At 41.3% G+C, this 21,502-nt stretch overlaps 2 protein-coding genes across 2 annotated transcripts in view; one reads left to right on the top strand and one right to left on the bottom strand.

Annotated features, from left to right (window-relative positions):
* cep170aa (centrosomal protein 170Aa) overlaps nt 1-12,586 on the top strand; it is a 36,183-nt gene extending 23,597 nt beyond the window's left edge. The window contains exons 9-20 of the mRNA XM_030772376.1: nt 896-1,449; nt 2,766-2,864; nt 4,576-4,708; nt 4,985-6,554; nt 7,169-7,236; nt 9,437-9,677; nt 10,673-10,853; nt 11,084-11,260; nt 11,559-11,647; nt 11,925-12,018; nt 12,190-12,241; nt 12,342-12,586. Coding sequence (XP_030628236.1) covers nt 896-1,449; nt 2,766-2,864; nt 4,576-4,708; nt 4,985-6,554; nt 7,169-7,236; nt 9,437-9,677; nt 10,673-10,853; nt 11,084-11,260; nt 11,559-11,647; nt 11,925-12,018; nt 12,190-12,241; nt 12,342-12,586 — 3,503 coding nt within the window. The remainder of the gene's footprint in view (nt 1-895; nt 1,450-2,765; nt 2,865-4,575; nt 4,709-4,984; nt 6,555-7,168; nt 7,237-9,436; nt 9,678-10,672; nt 10,854-11,083; nt 11,261-11,558; nt 11,648-11,924; nt 12,019-12,189; nt 12,242-12,341) is intronic.
* A 3,289-nt stretch (nt 12,587-15,875) lies between these two features.
* Nucleotides 15,876-21,005, bottom strand: dync2li1 (dynein, cytoplasmic 2, light intermediate chain 1). Its single transcript, XM_030772800.1, has 13 exons — nt 20,988-21,005; nt 20,646-20,778; nt 20,406-20,440; nt 20,245-20,314; nt 19,880-19,968; nt 19,580-19,772; nt 18,559-18,627; nt 18,318-18,395; nt 17,563-17,642; nt 17,232-17,302; nt 16,761-16,858; nt 16,483-16,575; nt 15,876-15,938 (listed from the first exon to the last, which is right to left on the bottom strand). Exons 1-13 carry the CDS (start codon nt 20,999-21,001, stop codon nt 15,876-15,878), a joined length of 1,086 nt encoding a protein of 361 aa, XP_030628660.1. The 5' UTR covers nt 21,002-21,005.
* Between the last annotated feature and the right edge of the window lie 497 nt (nt 21,006-21,502).

The following is a 21,502-nucleotide window of genomic DNA, read 5'->3' on the forward strand; positions in this document are numbered from 1 at the left end:
GCAGGACGCTCTGCTTCATTTAGGGAACCTTGCAGAGAGGACAGGTAATTTTTTTTTTTTTTCTGCTCTCACGTACGGAAGGTTTCTACGTCCCAGTTGGAGGTGTGTGAAATTTATCTGCACTGCCTCGGAGGGAACTGTGTACGCCCGAGCAAGTGGAGAGGAAAACTGAGGCTAACTTCTTTATTAATATTCATGATCTCAGGTGGGTTTGTTGAAAACAATAGAGAGGGGCCTCAACAGTGGAGAATGAACAGTGGAACTCTGGCTTCTGTTAAGTTACAATGGGGGTCGAAAACTGCTGTATGTGGTAGTAGTGTGTGTGCGTGTGTGTGTGTGTGTGTGTGATCAGGCCAGTTAGAGTAGATGCAGTCTGACTCATAGAGGACCGACGGGGCCTGCACTGCTTATTCAAAGAGTGTGCTGTGTGGCACTGAAGAGTTCCTTTGTCTGGGGGGACTGCCGCATGAAAGGCTACTGTCTAGAGTGGCGTTGTGATTCTTGCCTCTGAGAGCTGGCGCTGTCAGCTCGGGGCTGCATGCTGTTTCCTGAGCCTCCGATGGAGAAGAATAGAAACCCTCCCGTTCGTCCCTCTTTCCACCCCCCCCCCCCCCCCTCCTCCTCCTCCTCTGCTTATCCTCTTGCCCCTTCTTTGCTTTTTTTTTTCTCTTCTCTGGCTGTTGCGAAAGCCCAGTTAGTACAGAGCCACTGAGTCTGGTGTGTAGTTTGACTGCAACATGACACACAACATCCACTCGTTTTTTCTCAGCATGATGGAGACATATGGAGAGTCTTAACGTAGCAGTGGGTAGACTGGCCTCACACGTTGCAGATTTGTTTTGGGTAGCATGTTGGATGTGCAGTAACCCTTCGGGACCATCCTCTTCCACCACAGGCAGTAAACACGAGGACGGCACCCAGAGCGACTCTGAGAACGGCCTGGGGTTAAGGTTCGGAAGCAGGAGGAATGCCCTGGAAGAGCGGCTAAGGGGCGCGGAGGCAGGCCGGGTCAAGGCCAGCGGCGCCAAAGGTCCGTCTTCCGCCAGCCGGACTGCCTTCATGATCGAGTTCTTCGACGAGGACAACCCTCGCAAGAGGCGTTCCTATTCGTTCTCACAGACCGCCCCGCTGGTCGGAGGTGCAGCCGGGGAGGGGCTGTGCCCCACTCCTCCCTCCCGTCCAAAGGTGGCTTCCTCGGCAACGGACGTTAATAAAGGCGCGGTGTCGTCGTCATCCGTGGGGGTGGTCGCTCCCATGGCAACTCGACCACTCCAGAAACAGAAATCAGAGGATCCGAGTCTTGTGCGTTGCTCGGTTAGCGTGGGTCAGCCTAGTCCCAGTGAGGAACCTCAGAGACAGGACGATGATCAAAGTGACAAAGGCACGTACACCATCGAACTGGAGAACAGCAACCCTGAGGAGGAGGAGGCTCGCCGCATGATTGATAAGGTAGGAAATGTGGCTGATTCTCTTTTAATTTGTTTTATTTTTTTTTGTGCTTTTTGTTCAGTTAAGAATCTGATTTGTGTTAGTTTATGTTGTATGGTGGTAAAACTGTGAAGAGATCTTCGTTTATTTATTTCTTTCACTTGAAATCAGTGTGTTTATGTTCGTGGGACAAATTCTGATGGCTTTTGGTGTCAAGCCCCAGAGGCAGCCTGGAGCTTTTTTCCCTGTCGTTTAAATGGCTTTTAAAGCTAATCTAGTAGACAACTCTGATGGGGTTTTTTTTTTTTTTTTTTTCATTTTTAAATGTTCAAAGAGACACGCAGCTAAGCCATAGGCTGGTTATTTCATTTTAATCTCTCCATTAAGGTTTTTAAAACATACACTTTCAGAGACTTTTCATACATAGTGTGGTACAGAAGAAATGTGACAAATTTTAACGTTCTGTAAGGTGGTGAATAACTTATAGGGTTAAAACATATGTACTCCATTAGGTGTGGGGGTTTGTGTGCGTGCGTGTGTGTGTGTGTGTGTGTGCCCACATGCTATTACAGTGTGGTTATGAGACATCTCAGTTTAACTAAGCTTGGCTCAGTGATTTAACAGGACATGGAATGTGAGCTGGTAATGAGTGAATGCATTTTTATTCGTTCCTGATGGAAACATGCCTGCTGCAGTGCTTAGAAACTACCCAGGAGTGTGAATGATAACGTTTACATGTTCATGTTTACATGGTTGTAGTCGTATTGACCAGTCGTATTGACATATTGCCATGTCGACAAGAAGGGGTGAAAGCGATTCAGACATTATTCAAAGTGAATATTTAATTCAGTGTTGACATTTAAAATGTTTTCCTTATGTACAACATATTGTTTATCTTCATGTTAGAACACAAGCCACATCAAAAGGCAAAAGTTTTTAGTTGTTTTTTGTATTTTAGTTTTTAGATAGACTTCCTCACAAGGATTTGTCTTTCTTTTCCTGTTAACTTTCAATGTCAGGACCTGGGGTCATTCATGGGAAAAACATTATAAATGAATTTGATCAAAGTCATGCAGACCTGGAAACGATGTTTTAATTGTATTTCCACTGACGGCTCCAAAAATCTCCTTCTCCTCCAGCTACTCTCCATAAATTCATGCCAAAGAATTTTGACAAAGGCAGCTAAAAGGGATTATTACCATATTTACACGTCACCACTGAGCTATACCAAACAGCAGATTGATTATACCAGATTACTGTAGATTAAGGTAATGATGACAGTAATGTCTTGTACTGAGTTGTTTTGTAATTGTTTTGTCCTCTGTTTTGGTCCTCAGGTGTTTGGTGTGGTGAACAGCCAAGATCTGAGTTCCTCAGAGATACAAACTGTGGGGAAGACAAGTGAAAGTAAAAAATCAAGCGTCACTGCCCCCGAGGTAAAAAAGCTCCACAGAGGTCGATGTCTGTATTTCACCTCTGTTTATCAGTATGCACGAAATTCAGCATTCGCCGTGTCGTAGCGTTTGCATTTCTGAAGTCAACTTCAGCTGTGTCTGAGCTATATCTGTCTGCGTTATGAATCACCTGTAAATATATGGCATAAACTAATTTTTGACGTGAATCACAGCTAACTGGAATATCCACTGTGAGATGGTAATGCAGAACTGTAGACTTTACTCATACTTCCTCTGTCTAGGGTTCAGGTCACCGTTTCAGATCTTTTCTTCACACAGTCTAGTGTCAGGTCAAGAACCTGACTCAGCCTGATTAAACCTGATCCGACTGGACAGCTGAAAGCATAACGAAGAAAGCCTGGAAATGTTTTTTTTTACTTATCTAGTTCCTTTCGCCGAACCTGGAGGGGAAAAGATGCATTTGGGCCGACAAGAGTTGTCCGAGACAAGATGTTTTCGCCCTTCCCAATGGCCGTCTTAGCATTCTTGTTTTTAAATACTTGGAAAAGAAAAAACCTAGTCACTAGCAGAGAAAACGGTAGCAAATATAGGTATATATTATTAATGTGCATGTTTCTCTTCAGAGGACGTGCTTTTCTTAATGTAAAAAAAAGGCAAAAAACAACTTTTCACATTCTGCATTGTACTTTATCAGCAAGTGCAGTTGCATGCAAATGGCTCTGTTTTCAAAGGAATCCTTGAGTCGTTAATCTGCGTCAGGCACTCACCCCTTCCCTGGGCTGCCTCCTCGTTAGACAGTGAGTAGGCCACTCTCTGAGTGACCCAGTTAGGAAGGAATAGGAGACATCATGCTTTTTCCCCTAGAGGCAGCATCTACACACACACACACACACACACACAAATACAGAGAGTGAGAGGGGACACTAGAGGGAAGATTGGGGCTTTTCTCATATCTTAGCTTTAACTCACAGACAGTATCCTCTGTAGGCTATGTATATATAATTTAGTCTTTGTCACGAATGTTTGGAAGACAGAATTGTGTGAGTGAGAAGGAAAAAAATTCTGGCGTTATGTCATTGTATGATAAAAAAAAAAAAAAAATTACTGCCCTCGCAGCAAATAAAATTGTCACTGAGACTGGTAATAACAGTAAACTTCAAACAGAAACTTTTTGGTTTTTTACTATGGAATTTAGACACATAACTGAAAAACACAAAGAAAGGATATTAAATGTGAATTTCTTTTGAGTTTGAGTTGAGTTTGAATTTGAGTTTGAATTTCTTTATACAGTTACGTTGTCAAAATACGGCTGAGGTCAGTTTCTACACCCCCAGTCTCTTGTGTTTATTTTTATGAACTGTACAGCTAGTTTGAGTGTACAGAGAGTGCTCCTGTTGGTAAAAGGGGGATGTAAAAAATTTGTCTGATGCATGTAGTTCTACATAATATGGGAATTTCAGGATATGTGTTCAAAAATGTATCTATGTTTTCAGAGAGGTGGCCCTTTATGTGTCAGTGTAATAAAGAGCTAATATGGCTGACACCCATGCCCTGCACACAACCTCGTTAGATTAAAATACTAACTGACAAGCCTTGTTTCTCAATATCATCTTGCTTGTTATTTGATTAGCATGAAGCAAGATGTAGTGTTTGCTCACAAGTTTAGCTGGTTAGCAACACACTTTTATCAACTGATGATTAAGTCCAGTTCTGCTTTTCACTTCCCCTGCAGATCCTTGCTGAAGACTCTGCTGTGGGCAGCCCTCGCTGGGTCTCACAATGGGCCAGTTTAGCTGCTAATCAAACCAGGACTGACCCTGAGGGATCTGGAGCTGAATCTCCAGCCTTCATCCATAAAGAACGAGGTAGTTTATCTCTCTAAATTAGTCTGTTTTGCTTTTCTGTTATCATGTGTTTTGACATCGTGCTTAATATAGTATTGGCATAGTGGCATCCTATATGTTTTAAAGAAAATTTTTGACTGTCGTTAAAATATTGACTAGATTATTTGGATTATCTAGCATCGGCAGAGTTTTGTCGTTTTCTTTGTCAATATAAAACAGCACTCCTGATCTTTTGAACTCAGATGACATGCTGAGCATGTTTAGTAACCTCAATTCAACTCCAAACTCTGTCAGCAGAGACAGATGCCTTTGAGTCAGTGACCTCTGTCAGAAGCATCAGCTCTACCACGTCCAGCCAGACAGAAAGGAAGAGGAGGACACTGCCCCAGCTCCCCACTGAAGAGAAGACCAAGCAGAATAAGGGCTCTGGGGTTGGTTTGCGCTCAGAGATTGGCGAGAAACAGGACACCGAGCCCCAAGAGAAAGAGAGCCACTCCGAGCATAAAGGTGATGGCGAGTGCAAAGCCAACACAGAGGCAGAGAACAGCATGACCGGCAAGTCCGGCCAGGCCAAAGGTTCCCAGCAGGAGGTGAAGAGCGGACAGCAGTGGTCATCTTCCAAGCCTCTCACGCGACCTCTCGGAAGTGGCGAGAAGAGGACCGAAGACAGTCGAAGGAGGAGAACGGAGGACAAGGGCAAAGGAAGCGATGGAGAGAGGTCGGGGAAGCCTCTAGTGCGTCAGGGCAGCTTCACCATTGAGAAGCCCAGCGGCAACGTGCCCATCGAACTCATCCCCCGCATTAACCGCCAGATGAGCGGCTCAGGGCGCGAACGCAGCGACTCTGTGGGAAGTATGGACACGGCCACGCTGCTCAAGGACACAGAGGCGGTCATGGCGTTCCTTGAGGCAAAGCTTCGCGATGAGAATAAGTTAGACTCAACGGCGCCAGCGGGTTACACCCCTGCACGGTCCGTATCGCCGGAGTCGGATATCGATACGGCGAGCACGGTCAGCCAGGCGGCAGGCGACGGGGAGCGCAAGGCTGTGCAGAAGCGTCGATCTCTCAGCAGCCTCCACAGGGAGAAGAGCAACATGAGTACAGCTTCGAAAACTACAGCAAGCGCACGTGAGCGTCTGGAGAGGAAAGCTAAGAGCAGGGCAGTAGAGAGCAGACCCGACGTCCGACGTTCTTCCCAGACGGCATCGCGTGCACGCCAACCGTCCTTGGACCTCACTGACGACGATCAGACCTCCTCTTTGCCTATCTCCGACATCCTCTCCTCTGACCAGGAGACCTACTCCAGCCGTTCCCATGGCCGTGGCCAGTTCACCTCCACCGATGACCTCCTGCAGTCCAAACTTGACGGCAGCAAATCAGCTAAGAATGCCAAATCAAGCAAGACGCCACAGGTTAGCGCCGTCGCTCTCGGAAAACAAGCTGCCTTGCCCCAGCCCAGGCCTACCAGGGCCTCCCTGTTACGCAGGGCGCGGCTCGGGGACACTTCTGACACGGACTTGGCCGACGCCGACAGAGTTTCTGTGGCTTCAGAAGTGTCCACCACCAGTTCCACCTCCAAACCTCCGTCCGGACGAAAGACGCCCTCGCGCATCGACATGCTGGCGCAACCTCGGCGAAACCGGCTAGGCTCCATATCGGCCAGGAGCGACTCGGAGGCCACAGTGAGCAGGAGCACGGCCTCACGTGTCTCGGCCGAGACAGCCTTGCGTCTTGGTCTGCGGAGCAGCAGCCCTGCAGACAGTAAGATGACCCCGCGCCTGCGAGCAAACAGCGTCTCCAAGCTGGCCGATGCCAAGACCAAGGTCACACCCCCGAACCACAGCTCCTCCACAGGTGAGGACTGTCTGTAGTTTTTTTTTTTTCTCTGCTTTCTGACAATTCCTACACATTTTCCTGATGTACTATAAACAGCTGGGTTTATTATTTTTCATAGATTTGTTCGCTTATTTTAGCATTTTCACGTCTAATTCCGTTTAATAACTAGTATACCTAAAAAAGGAGTCATTATATCAAAAAATTAGAGATCCCTATGCTGATTACATTTAGTAAGATGAGAGGACATTTTGTAAGTAGCACATCAAAACAACAGTAAAATTAGTGATCGTCTGACTTCTTGTAAAATTATAACAGAATATCCTACAGTTTGGAGGGGGGGGGGAAGAGTGAATTCCACTGAAAGAGTGATAACCACTTTGTTTCTTGTATGTGCCCTCCATAGGCTTAAACTCTCAAGGATAAAAACTTGAACGTCATTCATTTTGAACATCACTCAGTTTCCAGTTGACACAAATTTAATCTTAATTGATGGAGGGTTTAGCATTCCATCCTCAGGAACTCAATGTCATTGTCAGTGTCAGTCTGGAGATTTGTCCCTCTCCATCTTCATGATGTCTGAAGTGTCCTGAAGCTCTATCAGTGTCTGTGTGTTGTCGTCTCTGCATGTCTGTCTCATTCATAAAGATACTGCTTTTATACAGAGGTCCCAGAACCTGACCCTGAAAGTGCCCAAGCAGAGGAGGAGACAATGGGTACTGTACCAGCTCTGGGCAGAGTGTGTGGTTCTCATTGTGTGTGTGTGTGTGTGTTTATGTCAGATCTTGGTCGAATATGTATTTGAACTAGCGTAGCTGAATTGGAAACGTGCTGATAAAAAAACTTCAAAATGATTGAAATGCCCCAGATAGTTTGTAGACTAGATCTAAGAAACAGCCCTGAAAAAAAAAATGACTTGCATATTTCTAATACATATTTGACACGGTTCTGATGAGTAAATGAATTCCTTTTTCTTCTCAATTGCCTTAACAGTGATGACAAGGTGTTCCAGCAGACAAAGCAAATGCTCTCAGCATAAAAAAAAAAAAAAAAAGCACTGTTCAGCTTTTCTATAAAGCTTTCAGTGTTTGCCAAAGGAAAAAAAAATCAGATATAAAAGCTACATCTCAAATTAGCATTTTTGTGGAAACCGCACTGGCATTGCAGCGGGGCGTACTGCCGCGATATCCTTAAGAAAAAAAGGAACCGATTTTGGCCAAGTGACTGAGAAATCTCTGGTGAGAAATCTCTGGGTAAGATTTTGTGCGTTCGCGTGACCGTTCAGATTGTACAGTTTAACAATGTAGAAAGTTAACAGCGTGGGGAGCAATTGAAAAAAAAAAAGAGGCCTAATCTTTTTAGCCATGCTTTTCATTATGCTGATGTAAGCAGCAAGCAATTGTGTTGGAGGCTCAGCGTGACGCTCATGATGATGGATTCCCTCCAATGACACCAACGAATAAAAACAAGATGGCCATGCTCCCCCCCCCCCCCTCAAATGCTCATGTCTCTCCCAAACTGAAAATATATAACTACCTCCATCGAAACAGGAACAGAGCAGTGCAGCGCAGAGCATCACTGTGAATAATTTTTACATAGATGGTGAATATTACTTATTTGCGGCTGTAAAGCTGAGAGAGGATATTATAACATACCCTTGTCATCGCTGAACTTGGCACCATCAAGCGGTAGATTTGTGGGTAGTCGTGGCTTTAACCAACATGTTCTTGATTTCTGTAGGGGGATATAGCATTGCATTGCTGATTTTGGGTGTGCGTGAGCGTCTGTGTTTGAATCATACTCATATGGGACACTAAATCTTACCGTGTTAAGACCGTGTCATTTATGCATAGCATGATAATGTTAACATCAAAGTTAACAGCTCATTTTTGTTACATTCCATGACCAGGTTTAAGTATTCCATAACTGTCATGTTTGATCTAAGGTTTCTTACTTTTTTTTTTTTGTCAGTTCTCTTAACCTGGCATGTCATGTTGGATTCTATCACACATACTAATGAAAGCTTGGATCAGCTTTTAAAGGGGAATGTTGAAGTTGTGTTAAGCAAAGAATTTGCCGTTCAGCCTGTGCGATTTGCGATTCATTCCTCTGTGAGTGCTTTAGAAGATCAGCCTCAGTGCAGTTTCTTTTGAGTAGTGCTTAATTTGATCTTTCTTTTATTTCCACACAGCAAGCGCAAGACCATAAAACAGATAGTATAACCCGTTAATGTTTCACACTGATGTTCATTAAGTCAATACATAATAACATTTTTTTTTTTTTAACTCTGGAAAGCATAATTAAATGCTCCAATTATATGTGAACATATGTGGTTCTGGGTAAACAGTAATGAAATGACGGAGCTTTGGAGTGTTCCTCAGAGAGATAGACCGGTAGTAACACATGCTGCATGCTGATTGGACAGTTGAGAATAAAGTAATTTTAGAGGGTACACTTTAATTTGTGTTAATCCGCTGAAAGTGTTCCTAGAGCTACCATCACCCAAATTTTATACCAGGTTATCCTGAAATTCAAGCGTTTTTTTTTTTTTTTTTTTTTTTTGCTGAATACACTACATTTTCTTTTATTGGAGGCTGACACAAAGAATCGTTTTTGCTATCACAATAAATATGCTTTTGTGTATCTGAATGAACGACCAAGTGATATAGATTTATGTCCGTCATGGAAGAAGAAATGATGCATTTTGCTACTTTAGTGAGTATCTGTATGAGTTCCATGGGTTTGACCTTTTTCTAAACGCTGTCAAGAAATCCATGCACGGATATTGATGAGAAATCTCAGGCGTTCGTTTTTTTTTTTTTTTTCTGTTTTGAAGTGGCAAACAACAAAAACGGTTTCTGTATATAGTTTTTCTGTAATAATATCTCTAAATGAACCATAATTTTCTCATCTTAGCCAATAACCGGTGGAGACGGCTACCCCCGGAGTACGCCTCCACATCAGAGGACGAGTTTGGCTCCAACCGTAACTCCCCGAAACACACCCGTCTGCGCCCGGGCACAGCCTTGCGAAGCTCCAGGTTGGGAGGCTCTGCCCCGACCACGCCAGGCCCGGGGGGCATTGTCCTAAAACACAGGATGAGAGAGCAAGAGGAGTACATAAGAGACTGGACCGCCCACAGTGAGGAGATTGCCAGGTACTCATCTACTCTGGTTCTGTCTCTTTAACATATATACACATGCACGTGCTCACACACACACACACACGATCAGATCATCACCCTCATAAATTTTGCTAAAATATTGTATTTTGATTGTTAGGAAACTCAGCCACTTCTAAAAGAGAACAAATGAATCCGTATGTTATGTGTGTCACATGTGTATTCTATTTTAAATTGATCTATCCATCTATCTTTTTTCTATTTTAAATTGATCTATCCATCTCTCTGCTGAATTTCTTTTTTATTGTTTATCATTTTGTTTTGGTGAATGTGCAGTAGGTCATGTATGTGACACACAGCCTGTGACCTTTAAATGATTATTCAGTTTGTGGGCTTGTCAGTGACTTTAGCAGACCACCACACAAAGAGACAGTGTTCAGCTCTGCTTGAGGGCACACAGTGGAAAACAATAACATCAGTCCGTCACACCTGCCGCGTTTGTCTCTCTACCCTTGTCTGTCTTTATTTCACTGCCTCTGTTTCTAGCCTTTCTTTCTCACTTTCTGCCTCTTTTCTGCCCGTTGTTTCCTGTTAGCATCTCCTTTACCTCGCTGTTTCTTTTCTTCCATTCCATTTGACTCAATCCAAGTAGCAACTCTGCCACCTTGTGGTTAATGCGGTATTGTGAACACATGTAGTCCTAAAACTTTGTCTCAAAGGCTAAATTAAAAAAATAAATAAAATCTTAGGACTGAAGAGACTATCAGTCAGATTTAGAGTAGGTTGGCAGTTTAATTAATTAATTAATTAGTTACCTTAATTCTCACTCTGATGCATCTATTTTTCATTGTAAAAATGACACTGAATCTGTATATTTCAGACTGCACCTCTTTAAAACTGTTTGATCTGTATAGTATATAGGAATTGTGATAAGAGGTTTGTGTTCTCAGAGTCCAGCTAATACGAACTAGTCATTGCAGTGCATGTGTGATGTTGTCCTGGTTTCCAGGAGCCCGTCTGATGGTTAATAGGTTATTTCCCTGTGTGCGCAGGATCAGTCAGGACCTGGCCAAGGACCTGGCCATCCTGGCCCGTGAGATCCACGATGTGGCGGGCGAAATCGACTCGGTCAGCTCCTCTGGAACGGCGCCAAGCACCACCGTCAGCACGGCCGCCACCACCCCCGGCTCCGCCATCGACACCAGGGAGGAGGTACGGTCGTCTGACCATTTTCCTCCGCCTCACTTGTACTACTCGTGTTTTTTGTCACCATCTCCTGTATGTTTTTTATCGAAAACATCGAATAATAATTTTTAAGCTTTCCTCACTGTGAATAACATTAAAACCTTATTTATCTGCTCGCGCGGTTTTCACCATCACTTGTTCATACTTATTTTCGTTTTCCCCTTTTCTCCAACTCTTTTTCTTCACTCGATGTACAGTTGGTAGAACGAGTCTTTGATGAAAGCCTGAACTTCCGGAAGATTCCCCCTGTGGTGCAGACCAAAGCCCCCGAGATAAACGGCCGCCCGGTCGAGCGTCGTCCACGAGCCCCTGACCACCTGGACCCCCAGACAGCCCTGCGCCGACGCACATGGAATCGGGATGAGGTGAGACCGGTATGCAGCCTGAACTTTAAAATCTAGATGCATTTTCCAAAATCCGCCCTTAAATTAATCGGGGAGATAGATTTGACGTGTTTGTGTGGACGAGTGATGCTTGAGTCCGTTTTTGCGTGAAGTGCACTTGAATGAAAATGTTTGTAATCATGCATGGATTAATCAAGATTATTGTAGTCTGCATGATTGTGAAGTATTGATGTAAGTGGATGTGTTGGCAGCATGCCTTTGCACGTACACTGATAATTCATCTCAGGATGACATATTGCGTTTAAAAGGTGTTGTTATTTTCTTGTAGGCTGTATTAGACAGCTTGCTGCTGACATCTGTCTCTCAGCTGTCCTCAAAAATACGCCAGTCAGTGGATAAAACAGCTGGCAAAATCAGGTACATAACCATTTCATATTTTTCTGATGTTAAGTTCTGTTTAGAACATGAAAGACATGAACCAAAGGACACCAGCGTATTCACTCAAACTGATTTGGATGTCAAAGTGTAGTTTAAAGAGCAAATTCTCCATGGGAATATTTTTATAAACCTAAATTACTTGGCTAGATGCTGGTAAAGTTTTACCGCAACAAATTTACAGTTTGTTTTAAATAAGAGCATCCAATAGAAAATGTTTGAAGAGTTTAATGTGCTATCATACCCCTTCATGTTCCAGAATATTGTTCAAAGATAAGGACAGAAACTGGGATGACATTGAGAGCAAACTTGGTTCCGAGACTGACGTTCCACTTCTCAAAACTTCAAATAAGGTGAATTAAATTAGTGTTTGCACCTGATTCTCTCTCTCTCTCTCTCTCTCTCTCTCTCTCTCGCATTGTTGGACATGACTCGCTTGTTTAACACGACATGTAGCAAATAGACATTCAGAGAAAATGTGGCTTCTTATGTGCGTTCTGCTAATACCCTTATGTGGATCTTAGGAAATTTCCTCCATCCTGACGGAGCTGAGGAGAGTGGAGAAGCAGCTCCAGGGTAAGCTTGTCCAGCCATTTCTGAGATGTTCTTCACTTTTTGTCATAACCGTTAAACTTCGGCTAATGTACACTGACGTCGTCCTCCTCCTCTCCCGCAGTCATAAATATCATGGTTGACCCTGATGGGACTCTAGATGCCTTGACCAGCCTGGGTTTGACTAGCCCGACTCAGCCAAAAGCCAAGACCAGCCCAACTTCTCAGACTCCTCGGGGGGCCCTTCTGGGCAACGGAGCCACCCATCCCTCAACCACTCCCGCCCCTGCCCAAGAGTCCACGGGCCAGGTTCACAGCCTTAACCAGGCACTTCCCAATGAAGAAGAGAATGCCATCACGAGCAAGTGAAGGAATGACTTGCTTCACGGCAGAATCAAGAATAATGTCCAACCTAACAGTTCCTGAATGAAAAAAAAAAAAAAAAAGCTTTTACCTGTATATATATATATGTATGATTCCTTCTATGATTCCTACTTGAGAAAGTTCCAGTTTTCCCCATTAGTATGGGCTAGGGTCATCTTTAAGAAAAAGAAATAAATAATAAATAAAAGAGCCTTACCACTCAGCTCAGCAGAGCAGCACTTACCACAACCAAATGAACACAAAACCTGGACCTCATCCAGTTTGTGTCTAGGACTTTGCCACCTGTGTACAGGTTTCACTATGTATTGCCACCTGTACTATTTTCAAAAACCAACTCTACATATGTTGAGTATCTGCTGGTATGTTAGTGAAAACAACTAAAGCTAAGCTAAACTAAGCAAAGCCCAGTGCCTCCTCTCCTTTTAAGCATACTCCTCTTTAACGGTAACTGCTAGCCAATGAGAGAAACGACTCGTTTGTCTCCATATGCATTTTAACTTCAGGTCTCCATGTCAAAGAGATAGGTCTTATGTGTGACTGATGTAGTGTTCAACTGTAACGATTCTCTCAAAATACTTGACAGAAATTGTCACAACAAACGTTTCTAACGGTGATTTATCATTTACGCAACTTTACTCCAAAGGTTTTTCTCACACATTTGTAAAGGGGTCATAGTTGTTTGTGTTAAACAAGTTTATACAGTGGCGAGATGACAGAAAAAGATCATTTAGATATTACCCAGGCTATCAGAGTACAAAACTTTGCAAAAACCCAGCATTTATACACAAAATGTGAACTTGGGATAGTTCTTTCTGAATTTTTTTTTTTTTTCTAGAAAACACGTTTTCTTCCAGTTACACAAAGTGCTTTTTGCTGGTAAAACTTTGCTTACTCAAATTTCGCATTTTTGCTATTCTTCAAGAAAAGAAAGGAAAAAAAAGAGGACATTTTGTTTTTCCTGTGATGAAAACCTTTTTTTACCTTTTACAATATAGAGAAAATGTAATACCAGACAGTACTTGGCGACTGTAAGTACATATCCAAATGGAGGAATCCGTGGTTCATTTTTTATATGGCCTGATTTACCTAGTTTTACCTCTCTCTCTATGCTCCTTTTACAATTGTGACTAAAGAAAGATTTTAGACACATGATTCTGTGACACTTGGACCCAACTAGGACCCAAAACGCTTGATACTCTAGAACAAGATTGTTTTTTTCCCCCCCAAAGTATCAAACTGATTGATATTCTCTGTTCCAGGCCATTGAACGCTAACGTGCACCTTGTTACTAGCAGGCCTTTGACGTTATATACACTTGGAAACAGCAGCTATGAACTTGCAGCTGTCAGTCACGTTATATTTTAAACCAGGCAAAACAGAGCAGAACATCAGCTTTTGCTGGGTTCTCAGCGTTTTGTGTGAATGTCAGGGCTCAGCAGGGTAAACCCCCCCTAACGACAGTGAAATGAGCCAGCCTTGTATTGTTCAAAAGCGTTTCAGCGTTCCTCTTTTCCTTTAAGTTGGGTGTTGTACTCATTCTTTACTCGTACTGTATGTACACTTTAACCTTTCCTTTCATTGTGCTGCTTTTGTGTGTTTTCTCCGTCGGGGTCGGGTTAGGGGGTAGTTCTTTAGCCGAACCACGTTCCCGGCCCTGCAGCGTGGGGGCTAGGTATGTGTGGTAGAGAGAGAGAGAGAGAGTGAGTATGGTGTCAAGTTAGCCAACAGTATTTTAGAAACTTAGACAGTAGTGAAGTTAGGTACCATAAAAAAACAAAACAAAAAAAAGAGTTTTTTCCTCTCTCTCTCTGATGTCTTGGAGGTTTATAATATCACTAAGTGCCCGGTATTAGAACTGTAGTAGCTTGGAAATTGCAGATGGACTGGGGTTTATGGGTTTAAGACAGCTGAGAAATCAAAACGTAGCGGGCAGAAACACTGTAATTTGCACATGCCAAGCTGTATGTATGTCGGTTTATTCAAAATAGGTTGAGGGCCGTTTAGGCCTGTGAGGGCAAGGGGGTAAAAAAAAAAAAAAAAAAGGTTAAACAGTGTTACTGACAGCACATGCATTTTTCTTCAGACTCAAATAGGTTGACTATGGAACTATTCCCCTCAGAGAAAAATAAGACCATATAACTTTTCTGTATACTACTGAGTATACCAGTGTACCTGTGGTGTAAAGAGAATGGGGTAATAGTGAATGCGCTTGGTACAGCTTCTTTTTTTTTGTTTGTTTGTTGTTGTTTTTTTAACTGAAGTTTACACATTTGTTATCGTATCAGTGTTCTTATTGTTTTTTTTTATGCTTTTTATTTGTTTTTAATATGTTTTATTTTTGTTTGTTTATTTGTTTTTTAATTATTTTATTTATTTTTGTTGATTTGTTTAAATATATGTATTTTCATTATTTTGTTAATTGCATCCTCTGCTTAATCTCATTAAAAGGGGGAGCCCTTCTGGATCTTACACGCCGTAACTAAATCTCTTTTTTTGTATTTCGTGCATTCTTATGTAGGACTGACAGACGTATTTAAGAGATTACTTAAAATGGGATTATTATCTTGGCCTGATCAGTGTATTTAAAAACCAAAAACAGAACACAAAAAAAGACAGTACTTGAAACAGGGATAACTTATGCTCAATGATTTATCTATTTTCTCGAACTTATGCATGATATCATTTTGATTTGACTTTGTTATAGACATGTAAAGCCCTTTGAGACTATAAATAGTGATATTGGGCTCTAAATAAATAATATTATTATTATTATTATTATTATTATTATGAACAAACATCAGAAGAAGACACAGACCCCATGCTCACTCCAAAGCATCAGCCAAATCTATAGTATCAGCCAAACACAGCACTACCTCAGGAGCAGTCCTTATTAAAGAAGTTTCACATCCTAACCTAACAGTCAGTCACAGTCAGTCTTGTGCTATAGGCACACATAAAAGGCACTAAGCATTCAGACCCTGAGTATGTAGCTAAGGTACTGTGAATGTATGTAGGCAAAAATAGACTTTCAATAATAAACACAATTCGACAGTTCTCTCTGGACCAAAATAATAAAACAAGATTACAAAATGAGAATTTATTGCAGAAAGACAGATCATATATACACTGAAGTCCGTTAGCGTTGTCGATTCAGAATTGGTGCTATCACCTGAAAGGACTGAGGCAGAAACTATGCCAGCCTCAGAGAAGTTTGGATAGAAGCATATGTGCGTCCGCCTCTGTTCTTTGACCTTGTGATGGCGTGAACACAAAATTAGGTCTCCAACTCCAGACCTTTCCATGACTTTGACTGTTCTCTCTTATACTGACTCAGCTCCTTAAGAAAAAAGAGAGGGAAAAAAAATGTACACCACCCAGGTCATAACCCGTCCTTCCCTCTAGAGTACACATACTCCTTACTCTGTACACGAAATAAATGGGAACAGATTGCATCAATAATTTTGCAGTAATAACAGCATGACATCCCACAGGGTCCCGAATCAGTTGTCATTAAATAAATTAGCATGTGATTATGATATCAAGTTCTTTGTGTCCCAGGACAGCGGATGTGCTTCAAATTTACATCAGGGTTGGTCACGAGTAACCATTAGTTAACTACTTCTCCTAATGGCTGGACGGGGCAACTGAACGTTACTCAGCCAATGGGAAAACAGTTTGTAACATGTCAGGCCATGGACATATAAGTAAGAGGTTACCATAGTTTACAATAAGAAGCAGTAAATACAACAGACATAGTTTTACAATGATTGTTACAGCTCATTAAACAGGTGTAACACAGATAGGCCAAACTGTTTATTGCAGGCCAAGGTAAGCACAAGGACACTGTCTGAACGTGATCCAAGAATGGTCTGGCCTTTTACCTGGTCTTTCTGGGCCCTCATAGAGTCAATCTGAGGCTCACTGTACTGGGGGTCCTTAGCAGGATCCTTCACTTCTTTATGGGCCCTGATACTCTAGAGCAAGAAAAAGCAAAACAGCTTCATTCAGAAAAATCAGTTATGTGTGAATATGCAGTAAGGTGAACTTGACCTGTATTTTCAGTGTAGAAAACCACAGAAAAGACAAACAATAAACAGGAAAAATGAAGTGGATAGGATATAATTTGATACTTGTGTACGTGTGTAAGAGTTATAGATACCTCTGGAGGGAAGATCCTTTCGAAAACTTTCTTCCAAAGGTCTAGAGGGTTTTTGGCATGCAAAGTGCCAATGTCAATGTCTGTTGTGGGCGGTGAACCTATATACAAAAAAAAATTATTAGCAGTCAGAACATTAATAAAAAAAGATGTGTATCAGTGTTGTATGGAACGAAGTGGGTAGATCAGCCTACACAGCAGATAGCTGTCTTCTGTGGATAAGGTCAAGGTTAAGAAAAGGTCGAGGTGAGGCTATGAGTCAGATTATTTGACAGCCTCTTCATTGACAATCCTTTATTCTACCAAAGTACTTTCTAAAAGGCAAGGCCACAATATTTGAAGAAAAAGGAAAAAGCAGCCTGAGTACAAATGTTGTGTTCTTGAAGGCAAGTAATAGGGCATTTTGAAATTAGTGGCGGTTAATACAACGGTTTAAATCTACACACTCTGCTACTCACAGACAGAACATCTCACCTATCTGACTGAGAGAGTCCATGCCTGCTGGAATCACCAGAGGTTTACTGGGATCTGTAGAGACGGATTTCCTTCCAAACGTAAAGACACAAAATATTTACACAATGACGGCGCAGGTATTTCACAGGTTTTTCTCCAGGATGCAGCATTTTATGTTTTCACACATTTTTGCAGATTGCGACATGAGTAGATTTATAGTATTAGACATATGCTACATAAAAATCTTAACCTCTTTTAGAAGTCCAGCAGTGTCAAAAAGTGTTATTAAATAAATCAGGTGGCATTGTTCATGATTTACGATAATTAAAAATTAAAAGTCACTGTCACTTACCCCTTTTCTGTTCCAAACGCTAGGTGACTGACAAAGCCCCTTGTTTTTGACATCATGCCCTCAGACTTACTGCTGGTAAACTGTAGAAGATTTCAGCAAATAAATAAATAAAGACGATATGGGCAGATACAGAGAAAGACATGATTCTGTGGATGAATACACTGATCATGTTAATCTTTGAGGGAGAACTACACCTTAAAACAACTTCAAGCTGTTAAAATTCACCATGATGTAATTACACACACTTATAAAAGGAAGTTTATAGCGTGCTTTACAGCATAATGTTGTCAGTTCAGTTTAAAAGGAAGTCATCATTCACTTTTATAAATGTGTACATGCGAAAATGGCAAGTATTTCAAAATTAACCACTTGCTTCCAAACTGCATTGGCAACATTATAAGCATAATACAAACCTTAATACATACATACATACATATATATACATATATATATATATACACACACACACACACACACACACACACACACACACACACACATATATATATATATATATATATATATATATATATATATATATATATATATATATATATATATATGTGTGTGTGTGTGTGTGTCTAATTACATTATGGTGAATTTTAATAACAATAACAATAACCTCAAGAAGTCAGTTGTTAGTTGTTCAAATTCAAATGAAAGTCATTATCAATCTTTGCTATCTACTTTCAGCCCAACGTGTGGTAGAATTTAACCAGTGCTTCTGTTGGGCTGAGTGTGTTTATCCGACTTACGATCAGAGATGCTCCATAGAAATGAGCCAAGAAGCGCAGCGTCTTGCAAATCACATTTCTTTTCTCAGTTTCAAAATCCTGCGCAAAACAAACAGAATGAAGAATCACTTAGGATCACAATGTGAGATCTTAAATTGATCAGAAATTTGATGTGCTCATGCATCACCTAATCTTTCAGAACATCATTCAAAGAAATCCAATTAGGTTTGTAATTATCCAATTAAGTTTGATTGACATTTACCTGAAAAATGTCAAACTTGCTCCCAATAATTAACAATGGAACAGGGAAGGGATCTATGAGTTCTCTGTCCTGGTGGGGTAAAAACCAGATTATTAACGTAGTGAGAAGTGAACACACCACAGGATAAAACAATGTTGTATAAAAAGTTCCCAAGAATCACACTTCAGTACAAGTAAAGAAACCTTTCTGGAAAACGACTCGGGACAAAGCGCCCACGACAAGCCTGCTCAAGCTGAGGTTTTAAGTACCTAATATTACATGTACTTAAGTACAGCAAATGTACACGTAAATGACGTAAAACCTGAAAAGGCATAAGGACTTTTCTTTGTTTTACATATTTTATACATGGTTTTAAAAAAAAAACTCTTTCTTACAAACCGTTAACAAAAAAACAAATCAAATCCACTCTGCCATTTTCCTGTGCAAATCACAGGATAAACGCTCCTGGTCAATTTTTTTTTTTTTTTTTTTTTAATTTGGTGACTTTACATGAATGCCTAAGGGTTCTATTACACTCACTCAAGTATGGGCGAAATCATTACAACTTTTCCAAATATATTAGCAAATATAGAGCTCTAAACAAGACAGTGACACTGAGAGAAGCTGAAATGAGGCTGAGGCATATTCATACCACCCATACAGTACGAGCTGGTCATAGCCATAGTAACACTGAGTGTGTGGGAGGACATAATTTAGCTGAATGATTTACTAAATGAAGCAGTGTGAGTATTGGTGTATTTGCTGTTTTCTGCTTATTTGAAACTGCGGCGAGTTACGAAGGCGAGTGGGGAAATGCACCAGAGTAAAAGCAGCCACTTGCTCTTGATCACGAAAGTTGACGGAATTTTTTATATTCATGTAAAGTGGAAATATTCCCAAAACACACTTAAGTACTTTTACTTCATTACTATACCACACTGGGGTGAAAGTCACAGTCAATTCAGTCAACAGAGTCTAACTTCACTGGGTATAAAAATGTCAATGCCATTCAAATCTCAAATCTTTCTTTACATCTACTCACCGGGTGATCTTTGTGGAGGACACGTAGGGCTCTGTTCTGGCCCAGTTGTCTACTGGATTTAGACTCCCGTGACTTCTGAGACAAAGCCCACACTTTGTCCACTTGAGTCCGAACTGCATTAAGCAGCTTCTCCATCGTCCCCCATAGAGTGTTGGGCTTTGACAGGTCCAGAACCAGCACCACAGAGAGAGAGCTGTGTGTAGACAAACAGCCTAAGTTGCCGGGAGCCTCAAAGGTTAACCACATCTTTATTTATGAATACTCTCAAAAAATTCACTCTGAGAGAGGGCTGTCATTAACCTGATATTATGTGCAGTGATGGGAATCTGAACAAGTTCAGACAATGATGTGCCTCCTCCAAGTTCCCACAGGTGAGCAATATCTTTGGGCTTAGGAGGGAAAGCAATTTACATAAATAATATAAAACATACACATACACAACAGGGTCTGAAATCACATAGGATTTATATTTGTCTTAATTAAATTAACAGGTTACACAGACAACAAAAATTATTTGTACAAGTACATGGAAAATACTCAACTCATAAAACTGAACTATCAGTTTAATTGTCTAGTCAGAGTAATGCAGAATTCAGATGGCTAGTCTTTGCAAAAGTAATCTACATAAATTGTTATTTGCAATGGAAGAAAGCATCTGTTTGCACCGTGTTGTGGCCTCTTGCTCGTCGTCCAAAAGTGTACTCTAATGCAAGAGTTGGTTTGGGTGCTTCATCTCTGACAAGGTTTGAGAAAATGCAAGAGTCAGTCAAGCAATTTTGGGGGTTGAAATCTAACATATCGACTTTTACGATAGCTTTTCACTCACCTGTCAAGAAATCTGAGCAAAACTGTGGTTTTACCCTGAAACAAATAATTTATTGTTTAGTTTCCTGTTCATTTATGCAGACTCAGTTACAACGTTACTGAATGGTGTACAGTACAAGACAGCTAGTTGCTATTTGCTACCATACTGCTCCTCGACCATTAGTGCGTGCTATAGTAACGATGTAGAATGTTTAGCAGTAGTTTTATAATCTATGAGATAACAATGTTTTCTGAAGCATACCCCTGTTTTACTGCCCATGAAAAACACTGTTCTCTCGTTCAAGGACGTGTTATTCTCCTCAGCATCCTCATCCTGGCCAGTCCTGCTCTCCCTGCTTTGGACCTCCGAAGCAGCCAAATCCCACAGCAGATCACTAATATTGTAATTCAGTGGAAATATGAAATATACATATCAAACCAAAAACAATCGTTAAGAATTCACGGTACAAAAGAATCGTCAGCGACAGGTAGACACAGAGCTAACAGGTCAGCTAAACCTTGCACTTGATTACTAGCAAGCTAACTACAAATCTAGCTCGGACGATTTTAGTTATATAACCAGCTTGTCTTTCACTAAACGTACCTTATTTTAGGCATTGCCTCTCTTTGTTACCTTTATTTATACAGAGTATTCTATATTTAATCATGTAGTAACATAAAGCAACGGCTTTGAAATGGTTTACTATACAGTAGCGTCATCCCACATCTTGGCAAATCTTGATGATTACTGTTGCGAGGGGCAACGACGCATTCAAATTACGTAATGCGTAAAGTATCATGGGACATGATGTTCTGTGAACTGTGGAGTTTAAGTCAAAGCGTAGTCACGTTGTAGGCTGATTCTTCCTTTACTGATAAGATTATAAAACTTTTTATGACGGCATGACAACGACGCAGTAAACTGCTTTGATTCACAGATTATTTTCTACCCATGACGACAGAAGTAGTGAATGCTAATGAGAAGCAAATATTGGCTATTCCATATCAGGAATACTTTCTATTTAAGCAGTCATTTGCAGTATCTGAGATATGAATGGGTGGTTGAGTGATTTATTTGCAAGACACTGCTGTCAGTCTTGAGCACAGTTATTACTTGAG

Source organism: Chanos chanos, chromosome 4 (assembly GCF_902362185.1).
Source record: "Chanos chanos chromosome 4, fChaCha1.1, whole genome shotgun sequence".
In the NCBI taxonomy this organism is placed as follows: Eukaryota; Metazoa; Chordata; class Actinopteri; order Gonorynchiformes; family Chanidae; genus Chanos; species Chanos chanos.

Excerpts from the sequence above, each read along its gene's own strand:
- dync2li1 (XM_030772800.1), bottom strand. Across the intron at positions 18,396-18,558 it reads GCAAGTTTGACATTTTTCAG|GATTTTGAAACTGAGAAAAG; the intron begins GTAAATGTCAAT and ends TGTTTTGCGCAG. Across the intron at positions 15,939-16,482 it reads TGAGGGCCCAGAAAGACCAG|GAGCTGAGTCAGTATAAGAG; the intron begins GTAAAAGGCCAG and ends TTTTTTCTTAAG.